The following is a 13680-nucleotide window of genomic DNA, read 5'->3' as shown; positions in this document are numbered from 1 at the left end:
GTGGAAGACATGAACAGAAAATGTTTTCTGATTGGTGTCAGTGGTTGAACCAGAAAGCATTGAGCCTACACAAAGAAGTCAGCAAGGGATCCCCTAAAACAAGTGACACTAAGGTATTTTGAAAGAGAGAGAGAGAGAGAGATCATATTCATATGATGTTTATTACAGTATAGTGTTATATTTTATTTTTAGTTATTGTTGTTAATCTTGTATTGTGCCTAATTTATAATTTAAACTTTATCATAGGGATGTTTAGGAAAAAACAGTATATATAGGGCTTGATATTATCTGCAGTTTCTGGCAACCACAAGTGTATCTTGGATCATATCCCCTGTGGGGATAAGTGGAGACTACTGCATTTGCAGATAACATGATCCTACCTGTAAAAAGCCCCAAATATCCCACAAAATAACTGTTAGAAGTAATAACTCAATAGAATTTTAGGATACAAAATCAACATATAAAAGTAAATAACATTTTTATACATAAATAATAACCTAACTGAAAAAGAAATCAAGAAAGCAATCCCATTAACAAAAGCATAAAAATAAAACATTAGGAATAAATTTAACCAAGGAGGTGAAAGATCTATACACTGAAAACTATAAAACAGTGATGAAAGAAGTTGAGGAAGACACAAATAAATGAAAATATATCTCAGGGATCAGAAGAATTAATGTTGTTAAAATATCCATACTACCCAAATATACAGAATCAGTGCAATCCTTATCAAGATCCCAAGGCATTCTTCACAGAAATAGAAAAAAACAATCCCAGGAAGGGTCAATCATCATAGCAGATGGGAGACAGGACTGGATTGCAGCTCCAGACAGGGCAGCGTACAGAGGCTTGCACTGTGAATTTTAGCTCCGGATTAATGCAAGAACAAACCAGCAATCTCAAGAGGACCCACAGACCCTCTGAAGGAAGTGGACCGCTCCTGCAGGACCTGAGAGACCCTCCAAATACTGTGAGTGCCCCAACTGCAGAAGTGGGAGAAGAAGACCCTCTCTCCTGAACACACATCCCCACTGGAGAAGCTGAGAAGCTGAAGGTGGGAGAAGTTTCTGACTTTACATGGAACCGAATCCATTTGGAGAGCCAAGCGAAATATAGGGGTAGAGGAAGCAGCAGAAAAACCCTGGGAGCTTCCTGGGTCCCCTAGCAGGCCACTCCTGCCTGGCACCACAGGGATCCAAGGGGAGGGTGGCCAGAGGAGCAGAGGGTAAAACTGCAGAGGGATAAGGAAATCTTTAACTGAACTTTGTAACAGTTTGACCTGGCAAGAAGCCTGGCCAGAACTCGGGGGAGCATGCAAATCTGGTGTGTAGACTCCACAAGCAAGGGAAGAGCCAAGCACTTTTCTTTTGCAGCTGGGAGGAGGATAGCCTGGGGCAGGTTTTCAAGCCCATTTCACTCTCTGCCTGGAAACAGACTCAGCTGTTGCCGGGGGCATGGTGGGAGTGAGATCTACTCTTCAGTTTGCGTGGGAGCTGGGTGAGGCCTTTGACTGCCAGCTTTCCTCCATTTCCCTGACAACCTGCATGACTCAGCAGAAGCAGTCATAATCCCCCTAGGTACCCAACTCCAGGAACCTGGGAATCTCACCCCCATCCCACACAGCAGCCACAGCAAGACCCACCCAAGGAGAGTCTGAACTCTGACACACCTGGCCCTGCCCCCACCTGATGGTCCTTCCCTACCCACCCTGGTAGCAGAAAAAAAAGGGCATATAATCTTGGGAGTTCTAGGGCCCCACTCACGGCCAGTTCCACCCCATACTACCACAGCTGATACTTTCTGAAAGTGCCACCTCCTGGCAGGAGGTCAACCAGCACAAAAATAGAGCATTAAACCACCAAAGCTAAGAACCCTCATCGAGTCCACTGCACTCCCCCCATCACCTCCACCAGAACAGGTGCTGGTATCCATGGCTGAGAGACCCATAGACAGTTGACATCATAGGACTCTGTGTGGACAACCCCCAGTAGTAGCCCGGAGCTGGGCAGACTTGCTGGGTGGCTTGACCCAGAAGAGAGACAACAATCACTGCAGTTCAGCTCATAGGAAGCCACATCCATAGAAAAGAGGAAGAGAACTACATCGAGGGAACACCCTGTGGGACAAAAGAATCTGAATAACAGCCTTCAGCCCTAGACTTTCCCTCTGACAGAGCCTACTCAAATAAAAAGGAACCAGAAAACCACCCTTGGTAATATGACAAAACAAGGCTCTGCAACACCCCCCCCAACAACAACAACAAAAAATCACACTAGTTCACCAGCAATGGATCTGAACTGAAAACAAACAAACAAACAAAAAAGATTTACCTGAGAAAGAATTCAAGAGGTTAGTTATTAAGCTAATCAGGGAGGGACCAGAGAAAGGTGAAGCTCAATACAAGGAAATCTGAAAAATGATAAAAGAAGTGAAGGGAGAAATATTCAAGGAAATAAATAACTTAAAGAAAAAGCAATCAAAAATTTGGGAAACTTTGGATACACTTTTAGAGATGCAAAATGCTGTGAAAAGTCTCAGCAATATAACTGAACAAGTAGAAGAAAGAAATTCAGAGCTCAAAGACAAGGTCTTCAAATTAACCCAATCCAACAAAGACAAAGAAAAAAGAACAAGAATAAGAAAATATGAACAAAGCCTCCAAGAAGTCTGGGATTATTTTGGTTAAACAACAAAACCTAAGAATAATCGCTGTTCCTGAGGAAGAAGAGAATTCTAAAGGCTTGGAAAATATATTTGTGGGGATAATCAAGGAAAATTTCCCTGGCCTTGCTAGAGACCTAGACATCCAAATACAAGAAGCACAAAGAACACCCGGGAAATTCATCACAATAAGGTCTTCATCTAGGCACACTGTCATCTCATCAGGTTATCCAAAGTTAAGATGAAGGAAGGAATCTTAAGAGCTGTGAGACAGAAACACCAGGTAACCTATAAAGGAAAACCTACAGATTAATGGCAGATTTCTCAGCAGAAACCTTACAAGCTAGAAGGAATTGGGGCCCTATTTTCAGCCTAATGAAACAAAATAATTATCAGCCAAGAATTTTGTATCCAGCAAAACTAAGCATCATATATGAAGGAAAGAGACAATCTTTTTCAGATGAACAAATGCTGAGAGAATTCGCCATTACCAAGCCACCACTATAATAACTGCTAAAAGGAGCTCTAAATCTTAAAATGAATCCTGGAAGCACATCAAAACAGAACCTCTTTAAAGCATAAATCGCACAGGACCTATGAAACAAAAATACAAATTAAAAGCAGAAACAAAACCAAAAACTAAAGTACCAGGAAACAAATAGCATGATGAATGCGGTACCTCATATCTCAATACTAACATTGAATGTAAATATCCTAAATGCTCCACTTAAAAGATACAGAATTGCAGAATGGATAAGAACTCAACAACCAACTATCTGCTGCCTTCGGGGGACTCACCTAACACATAAAGACTCACATAAACTTAAAGTAAAGGGGTGGAAAAAGGCATTTCATGCAAATGGACACCAAAAGCCAGCAAAGTAGCTATTATTATATCAGACAAAACAAACTTTAAAAGAGACAAAGAGGAACATTATATAAAGATAAAAGGCCTTGTCCAAGAGGAAAATACCGCAATCCTAAACATATATGCACCTAACACTGGAGATCGCAGATCTGTAAAGCAATTACTATAGACCTAAGAAATGAGATAGACAGCAACACAATTATAGTGGGAGACTTCAGTACTCCACTGACAGCACTAGACAGGTCATCAAGGCAGAAAGTCAACAAAGAAACAATGGATTTAAACTACACCTTGGAACAAATAGTCTTAACAGATACATATAGAACATTTCATCCAACAACCACAAAGTACACATTCTATTCAACAATGCATGGAACTTTCTCCAAGACAGACCATATGATAAGCTATAAAACAAGCCTCAATAAATTTAAGAAAATTGAAGTTATATTAAGCACTCTCTCAGACCAGAAGGAATAAAACTGGAAATCAGCTCCAAAGGAAACCTTCAAAACCATGCAAATACATGGAAATCAAACAACCTGCTCCCAAATGAGCATTGGGTGAAAAACAAAATCAAGATGGAAATTAAAAAATTCTTCGAATTGAACAAAAATAATGACACAACCTATCAAAACCTCTAGGATACAGCAAAGGCGGTGCTAAAAGGAAAGTTCATAGCCCTAAATGACTATGTCAAAAAAAAAAAAAAAAAAAAAAAAAACAAACTGAAAGAACACAAACTGACATTCTAAGGTCACACCTCAAGGAACTAGAGAAACAAAACAAACCAAACCCAAACCTAGCAGAAGAAAGGAAATAACCAAGATCAGAGCAGAACTATATGAAATTGAAACAAACAAACAAAAAACCCCACAAAAGATAAATGAAATAAAAACCTGGTTCTTTGAAAAGATAAATGAAATTGATAGACCATTAGCAAGATTAACCAGGAAAAGAACAGAAAAAATTCAAATAACCTCATTCAGAAATGAAACAGGAGATATTACAACTGACACCACTGAAATACAAAAGACCACTCAAGGCTACTATAAACACCTTTACACACATAAACTAGAAAACCTAGAAGAGATGAATAAATTTCTGGAAAAATACAACCCTTGTAGCTTAAATCAGGAAGAATTAAATACTCTGAACAGACAAATAACAAGCAGCAAGATTGAAATTGTAATTTTAAAATTACCAAAAAAAAAAAAAAAAAAAAAAGTCCAGGACAAGATGGATTCACAGCCGAATTCTCGAATTCTACCAGACATTAAAGAATTGGTACCAACCTTTTTGACACTATTCCACAAGATAGAGAAAGAAGGAACTGTCCCTAATTCATTATATGAAGCCAGCATTACCCTAATACCAAAACCAGGAAAGGATATAACCAAAAAAGAAAACTACAGACCTATATCCTTGATGAACAAAGATGCTAAAATCCTTAACAAAACACTAGCTAACTGAATCCAACAACATATCAAAAAGATAATCCACCATGATCAAATGGATTTCATACCAGGGATACAGGGATGGTTTAACATACGCCAGGTCAATAAATGTGATACACCACATAAACAGAATTAAAAACAAAATCACATGATCATCTCAACAGATGCAGGAAAAGCATTTGACAAAACCCAGCATCCCTTTATGATTAAAATTCTCAGCAAAATTGGCATACAAGGGACACATCTTAATGTAATAAAAGCCATCTATGACAAACCCACAGCCAACATAATACTGAATGGGGAAATGCTGAAAGCATTCCCTCTGAGAATGGGAACAAGAAAAGGATCCCCATTCTCACCACTTGTCTTCAACATAGCACTGGAAGTCCTAGCCAGAGCAATCAGTGAAAAGGAAGAAATAAAGGGCATCCAAATTAGTAAAAAGAAAGTCAGACTGTCACTGTTTGCTGATGATATGATCATTTACCTTGAAAACCCTAAGTACTCCTCCAGAAAATTCCTAGAACTGACAAAAGAATTCAGCAAAGTTTCCAGATATGAGATAAATGTATACAAATCAGTAGCTCTTCTCTACACCAACAGTGACCAAGTGGAGAATCAAATGAAAAACTCAACCCCTTTTACAATAGCTGCAAAAAACAAAAACAAAACAAAACTTAGGAATATGCCTAACCAAGGACCCAAAAGACCTCTACAAGGAAAACTACAAAACACTGCTGAAATAAATCACAGATGACACAAATGGAAACACATCCCATGCTCCTGGATGGGTAGAAACAGTATTGTGAAAATGACAATACTGCCAAAAGCAATCTACAAATTCAATGCAATTCCCATCAAAATACCACCATCATTCTTCACAGAATTGGAAAAAAACAATTCTAAAATTCATATGGAACCAAAACAGAGCCCACATAGCCAAAGCAAGATTAAGCAAAAGGAACAAATCTTGAGGCATCACACTACCTGATTTCAAACTATAGTACAAGGCCATAGTCACCAAAACAGCATGGTATTGGTATGAAAATAGGCACACAGACCAATGGAACAAAACAGAGAACCTGGAAATAAATCCAAATACTTAGAGCCAACTGATCTTCAACAAAGCAAATAAAAACATAATGTTGGGAAAAGACACCCTTTTCAACAAATGGTGCTGGGATAATTGGCTAGCCACATGTAGGAGAATGAAACTGAATCCTCATCTCTCACCTTACAAAAAAATCAACTCAAGATGGATTCAGGACTTAATACCTGAAACTCTAAAAATTCTAGAAGGTAACATTGGAAAAACCCTTTTAGACACTAGCATAGGCAAGGATTTCATGACCAAGAACCCAAAAGAAAATGCAACAAAAACAAAGACAAATAACTTGGACCTAATTAAACTAAAGAACTTTTGCATGGCAAAAGGAAAGGTCAGCACAGTAAAGAGACAACCCACAGAGTGGGAAAAAAATCTTCACAATTTATACATCTGACAAAGGACTAATAACAAAAATCTACCATGAACTCAAACAAATTAGTAAAAAACCAAATAATCCCATCAAAAAGTGGGCTAAGGACATGAATAGACAGTTCTCAAAAGAAGATATAAAAATGGCCAACAAATATATGAAAAAATGATCAACATCACTAATGATCAGGCAAATGCAAATCAAAACCACAATGTGATACCACCTTATTCCTGCAAGAATGGCCATCATCAAAAAATAAAAAAACAGCAGATGTTGGTGTGGATGTGGTGAACAGAGAACACTTCTACACTGCTGGTGGGAATGTAAACTAGTACAGCCACTATGAAAAACAGTATGGAGATTTCTTAAAGAACTGAAAGTAGAACTGAATATAATATATTATATATATATCAATCTCACAATTTCTTTATCCACTCATTGATTTATGGGCATTTGGGTTGGTTCCACGATTTAATATATAATAATATATATGATGGAATACTACGCAGCCATAAAAAGGAATGAATTAACAGCATTTGCAGTGAGTTGGATGAGATTGGAGACTATTATTCTAAGTGAAGTAACTCAGGAGATGAAAGATTTCAAATATGGTGCAGCATATACTGTTTGGGTGATGGATGCACCAAAATCTCACAAATCACTACTAAAGAGCTTAGTCATGTAACCAAATACCACCTGTACCCCAATAACTATGGAAAAATTTTAAAAATAAATACATAAATAAAAATTTAAAAAGAAAACAAAATCCAAAAAATTTGTATGAAATCATAAAAAACCTCAACTAGCCAAAATAATTCTGAGGAAGAAAAATTTGGAGACATCATTACTTCCTGATTTAAAACTATATGACAAAGTTATAGTAATAAAAGCTGTATGGTACCAGCATAAAAACAGGCACATAGACTAGTGGAATAGAAAAGAGAGCCCCAAAATAAACCCAAACATTTATGGTCAACCCATTTTTGACAGGGGCACTAAGATGATATCATAAAGAAAGGATAGTTTTTCAATAAATGGTGCTGAGAAAACTGGATTTACACATGCAAAATAATGAAATTTGATCCTTATCTTATACCATACACAAAAAATCATCTCAAAATGGATGAAAGATCTAAATATCAGACTAGAAACTATAAAATTCCTAGAAGAGAATATAGAGGAAAAGCTCCTGAACATTGGCATTGGCAATGATTTTTTGAATATCACATCAAATGCCCATGCAAAAAAAGCAAAGAAAAAAACATAAGACTATGTCAAAGTCAAAAGCTTCTGCATGGCAAAGGAAACAATCACCAAAATGAAATGGCAGCCTGTGGATTAGGAAAAAGTACTTGCAAACCACATATTATATGTTATATTATATATAACATTATTACATATATAATTATACATAATATATATTATATATATGAAAAATAGGAAGTATATAGAAACTTCAACACTAAAAAGTGTGACACTGGTGCATGAATACACAATAAGGCCAAAGGAGCAGAATAGAAAATCAGAAGTAGATCAAACTGCACGAGGATATTTAGTATAGTATAAGTGTGGCATCTCAAATTTATGGAAAGAATGGGTTTTTAATAAGTGGTGTTGGGATAAATGAATAGCTGTATGACAAAAAGATACAATTTCATCCATTCATGGCAGTATAAATCAGAATAAATTCCAAATGCATAAGAAAAAAAGTGAATTAAATTCAATTTAGCAGTTGTTTTGAACTATGCAGCCTCAATCTTTTATAGACAGATTAGGTTTAACCTTGAACCTATTGGTGTTTTGTAACGCAAGATTCCTCACAGAATTGGCAAAAATTTTAACATGGCAAGTTATAACTATGTAGATCGTAATAAAAATTTTTACAGGCATAAATTGTAAACAATGTTTTTTTTCTTTTTTGGCCATTAGCGTCATTAAAGTACAATTTTATCTTATTGTAAGATCTTTACCTGGAAAATCAGTGTCTATCCTCAACTTCCTTTTTTTAAAAAAATTAAGGTATAATTTACATACAGTAAGAGTCATCCTTTATACTGTACAGTGCTGAGAGTTTTTACATGTGCCATCATGTTACCCCCATCACAGTCTACATATAGCATAATTCCTTCACCACCCCAAATTGTCTTGTGACTCTTTGCAGTCAATCCCTCTCTCCACCCCCATTTCCTGATAATCACTGATCTGTTTCTGTCTGTACTGTTTTAAATTTGCAAGAATGGCATGTAAACTGAATCATTATGCAGTCTTTTGATTCTGGCTTCTTCACTTGCATAATGCATTTGAGCTTCATCCAAAACAATTTTTTTTTTTTTTTTTTTTGAGATGGAGTCTCGCACTGTCGCCCAGGCTGGAGTGCAGTGGTGCGATCTCAGCTCACTGCAACTTCCACCTCCCAGGTTCAAGTAATTCTGCCTGCCTCAGCCTCCCAAGTAGCTGGGATTACAGGCACCTGCCACCATGCCCAGCTAATTTTTGTATTTTTAGTAGAGATGGGGTTTTACCATATTGTCCAGGCTGGTCTTGAACTCCTGACTCAGGTGATCCACCTACCTCAGCCTCCCAAAGTGCTGGGATTACAGGCATGAGCCACCGTGCCTGACTTGCATAATGCTTCTTCCACTTGCATAATACATTTGAGCTTCATCCAAAAACAATTTTTTTTTTTTTTTTTTGAGACGGAGTCTCGCACTGTTGCCCAGGCTGGAGTGCAGTGGCATGATTTTGGCTCACTGCAAGCTCCGCCTCCCAGATTCACACCATTCACATCTCCCAGGTTCATGCCATTCTCTGCCTCAGTCTCCCAAGTAGCTGGGATTACAGGCACCTGCCACCACGCCCGGCTAATTTTTTGTATTTTTAGTAGAGACGGGGTTTCACCATGTTAGCAGGATGGTCTTGATCTCCTGACCTCTTGATCTGCCTGCCTCGGCCTCCCAAAGTGCTGGGACTACAGGCGTGAGCCACAGTACCTGGCCTCATCCAACGATAATTTAATGGAATTCATTATTGCTTGTATCAATGTTTGTTCTTTTTCTTTTTTTGAGACAGGGTCTTGCTCTGTCATCCAGGCTGGAGTGCGGTGGTGCCACCATAGCTCACTGCAGCCTCGACCTCCATAGTTCAAACAATCCTTCCACTTCAGCTTCCCAAGTAGCTGGGACTGTAGGCATGTGCCATCATGCCTGGCTAAGTTCTAAATTTTTTCATAGAGGTCTTGCTATGTTGCCCAGGCTGTTCTTGAACTCCTGGACTCAATGTTTATTTCTTTTTATTGCTAAGTAATATTTCACTGTATTAATATACTATAGTTTGTTTATTCTACTTTCTGGAGTTTGTAAATAAAGTCTCTATAAATCTTTGTCTATAGGTTTCTGTAAAGGTTTTCATAGTCTATACAGAAAGGCACATAGCACAGATAAACACATAGCAGTAGAACTGCTGGGTTGTATGGTAAGTGTAGCTTACAAGAAACATCCAAACTGTTTTCCAAAGTGGCTGTACCACTTTGCATTCTCACCAGAAATACAGTTGCTCCATATGAAACCCAATAGTCCCATAGATTCTTTTCTTTAAATAAACAAAGTTCCTGCTGGTCTTGGAGCTTGAACTTTACAATTTGTTTTATCTGATTTCCCTCCTGAGGAAACCACCTTCAGGCCTCTCAAAAAAAAGTATCAAAGAACTGAAACTCCATAGATCACCACATCCAGACAATAAGATGCAGACCCCTTATTCATCATTATTGCTTCCTTGTCTCTCCCTAGTTTCTGTGTTCTTATACATTCTTACATGTCTTCCCTGTTATGTAAACCCCTAGTTTTAATTGATCAAAGAGATAGATTTGAGACAGCTCCCATTTCCTGGGTGCAACACCTGATTAAAGCCTACTTCTTTGGCAATACTCATCATCTCAGTCATTGGCTTTCTGCGTAGCAAGTAGCAGGACCTAGACCAAACCCCTGGTGTTTCGGTAACACATGTTGATATCATTTGGCTCTATGTCTCCACCAAAATCTCATCTTGATTTGTAATCCCCACATGTCTAGGGAAGGACCTGTAATCCCCACATGTCAAGGGAGGGAGGTGATTGGATTATGGGGCAGTTTCCCCCATGCTGTTCTCGTGATAGTGAGTGAATTCTCACAAGATCTGATGGTTTCATAAGTGTTGGGCAAGTTCCTCCTTCTCTCACTCTTCTCTCTCCTGCTGCCATGTGAAGAGGGTCCTTGTTTCCCCTTCACCTTCTGCCATGATTGTAAGTTTCCTGAGGCCTCCCAGTCATGCAAAACGGTGAGTCAATTAAACCTCTTTCCTTTATAAATTACCCGGTCTCGGAAAGTTCTTTATAGCAGTGTGAGAATGGAGTAATGCACATATCTCTGTCAGTATTTGGTACTGTTAGATTAAAAAACGCTAGCCATTTCAGTCATTTTAATAGTTTTGTAATAGTGTTTTCTTGTGGTTTTAACTTGCATTCCCAAATGATACTGATGTTGAGCAACTTTTCATTTGTTTATGTACCATACATAATCATCTTTGGTGAAGTGACTGTTCAAACATTATGTTTGTTTTTAAATTGTCATTTCATTTCTTATTGAGTTTTATTAGTTTTTTTTTTCATATAGTCTAGATTCAAGTCCTTTATTAGTTGTGTGCCTTGCAAATATTTTCTCTGAGTCTGTGGGCTGTGTTTTCATTTTTATAACAGTATCATCAGAGAACAGACATTCTTAATTTTGACAAAATCAAATTTTTCCATTTATAAATTATGCACTTTGGGTTGAATCTAAGAACTCTTTCACCTAACTCAACATCAGAAAAACTTTTCCTATGTTTTCCTGTAGTAATTTTATGGCTTTTGGTTTTATGTTTAGATCTATGATGCATTTTGAGTTAAAAATTTGTATAACATGTGAGTATAGACTGATGTTAATTTTTTTGTATGGGACTATCCAATTATTTCAACACCATTTGTTGAAAAGACCACCTTTCTTAATTAATAAATTTTACACCTTTGTCAAAAATCAATAAACCATATGCAAGTAGCCTCTCTATTCTGTTTAGTGACACACTGTCTTGACTATTGCAGCTTTACAGCGAGTCTGGAAATAAGGTAGTATGAATCCTCCAACTTTGCTCTTTCTCAAGATTGTTTGGTTATTCTAGTTCCCTTGCCTTTCATTATATATTTTGGAGTCACCTTGTCAATTCCCACCAAAAAAAAAAAAAAAAAATCCTGATTGGATTTTTATCATAACTGCATTATATCTACAGATCAATTTGTGGAAGACTGACATCTTAATAATATTGAGTCATTTAATCCATGATCATGATATACCTCTTCGTTTATTTAGGTCTTTTATTTCTTTTAACTCTTTCAGTTTTCAGCATACAAATCTTGCACATATATAATAATATTTAGATCTACATAGGTCATGGTTTTTTTATTTTATTGTTAATGGCACTTTTAAGATTCAATTTGTAATTGACCATTGCTAGTATACACATATAGTATGTAAATACAACTGATTTTTGTATGTTGACTGTCTTTTAACCTGCTAGCAACAAAAGGAGAAAAAGTAAAGAAAGCATTCAATAAATGCACTGGGACTAAAAAGAATGAAAATCACATTTATAAGCCTTGCTAATACGTGTGCTAAAAGTTAGAAAATCCTCAAAACAGAGTACATGCTTTTCATATTGCTCATTATTTTAAACTCTCAAAGGATAACAACTGTATTTTAAAATTTCTGTACATTATTAAATGTGAGATACTAGAGAATATTAATGAGTTATATTAAGTTCTGAAATTCAACAAATATTTCTGATGGGACAGAGAAAAAAATGAATTATACCTTTCCAAGCACTGTCAGCTGCTGAACTAAAAGATGAGCACTTTCTGTCTTTCCAGCACCACTTTCTCCAGAAATAACAATGCACTACACATAGAAAAGAAAACTGTGAGAAGACCTTATCCTCAAAATTCAGGTGACATTTAAGTAACTATGAGGTAAATTTCTAAGAATGGGAGACTCTTCTTACCTGATCTGAATTATATGTTATCATAGATTGATATCCTAAGTCAGCCATTGCAAAAATGTGAGGAGGACTGGCAGTTCTCTTTGATCCAATATATAGTTTGGAATGCTAAGGGTTAAAAAGAATACATTTGTAGGGCTTTTTGTTTTTTTGTTTTTAAGTCCTGAATTATTTACAAATATAGCTCCAATTTTTAAAGCAAAGTATAAATAAAAATGCCATTTTATACCACTAAAACATTGTTACATACATGTTACACACATATTGCACATATATCTAAATGTATAACTATGTAAAATAAAAGCCTGACACAAAACAGCCCAGAAATATGATATGACACAAAGTAATTTAAAAGATTCTGCATTGTACTTCCAAAGCAGAACGTAAGGTTTCAAAATTCCATTATTTACTTAAGTGAAAGCATTCATTAAAAATAAGACGATCAGGTTTCAGTTTGTTAACTGCTCCTTGGATATAATAATGTCTCATATATGATCACCATTTTTTTCCTTTCACATCATTTAACATACATTCTCTCATTTGATTTGTCCACGATCACACAGTGAATTGATAGTAGGATTGCACTAAAGCCCGAATCTTCTGAAACATAGGTGAGGGCTCATAAATTTACTGTTATTCCTATAAATTTTAGGATGCTAAAAGATGACAGAGATATGTACTTTTCACACACAAAAACAACTATTAGGAACAGTATTAAATAATTTCCTGGAGTACACAAATAGCCAGAAGAGAATGAGTCCAATTAAAAATGAAAAACAACCTTGTTTAATTCCAGAATAGTATTCTATATTTAAGCCATTAGGGGTTGAATAGTTGATAATTATATATTCATATTCATAAAACATGTGTGTGATATTAATGAAGCCAATAATACATCAAAAGGAATTTTTAACTCATAGTGATAATTTTTATAGCCATTAAGTATGTATTATCTACATAAACAATGTAATTATACTTTTGACACTCCCATACTCGGTTCAGTGTCAGACATACATTAAGTACATACCTTTTAAAGCAGACTTAAGTATATGCTTTTAAAGGCATCTGTTTAGTGACACAATATTTAATGTAGATCCGTTACCAGTAACTGAATGGCACACACATTTGGAGAAAGGAAGACCACAAACCGCACCCAGAT

At 36.5% G+C, this 13680-nt stretch overlaps 1 protein-coding gene across 1 annotated transcript in view; it reads right to left on the bottom strand.

The window, feature by feature from the left end:
- Positions 1 to 13680, bottom strand: part of MYO3A (myosin IIIA) — a 266360-nt gene that overhangs the window by 125498 nt on the left and 127182 nt on the right. The window contains exons 13-14 of the mRNA XM_050804485.1: positions 12525 to 12629; positions 12338 to 12421 (exon numbers count right to left, since the gene is read on the bottom strand). Of these exons, the coding sequence (XP_050660442.1) occupies positions 12338 to 12421; positions 12525 to 12629 (189 nt within the window). The remainder of the gene's footprint in view (positions 1 to 12337; positions 12422 to 12524; positions 12630 to 13680) is intronic.

Source organism: Macaca thibetana, chromosome 9, assembly GCF_024542745.1.
Source record: "Macaca thibetana thibetana isolate TM-01 chromosome 9, ASM2454274v1, whole genome shotgun sequence".
In the NCBI taxonomy this organism is placed as follows: domain Eukaryota; kingdom Metazoa; phylum Chordata; class Mammalia; order Primates; family Cercopithecidae; genus Macaca; species Macaca thibetana.
The sequence above is the reverse complement of the archived record's forward strand: the minus strand, read 5'-3'. Positions and strand labels throughout refer to the sequence as shown.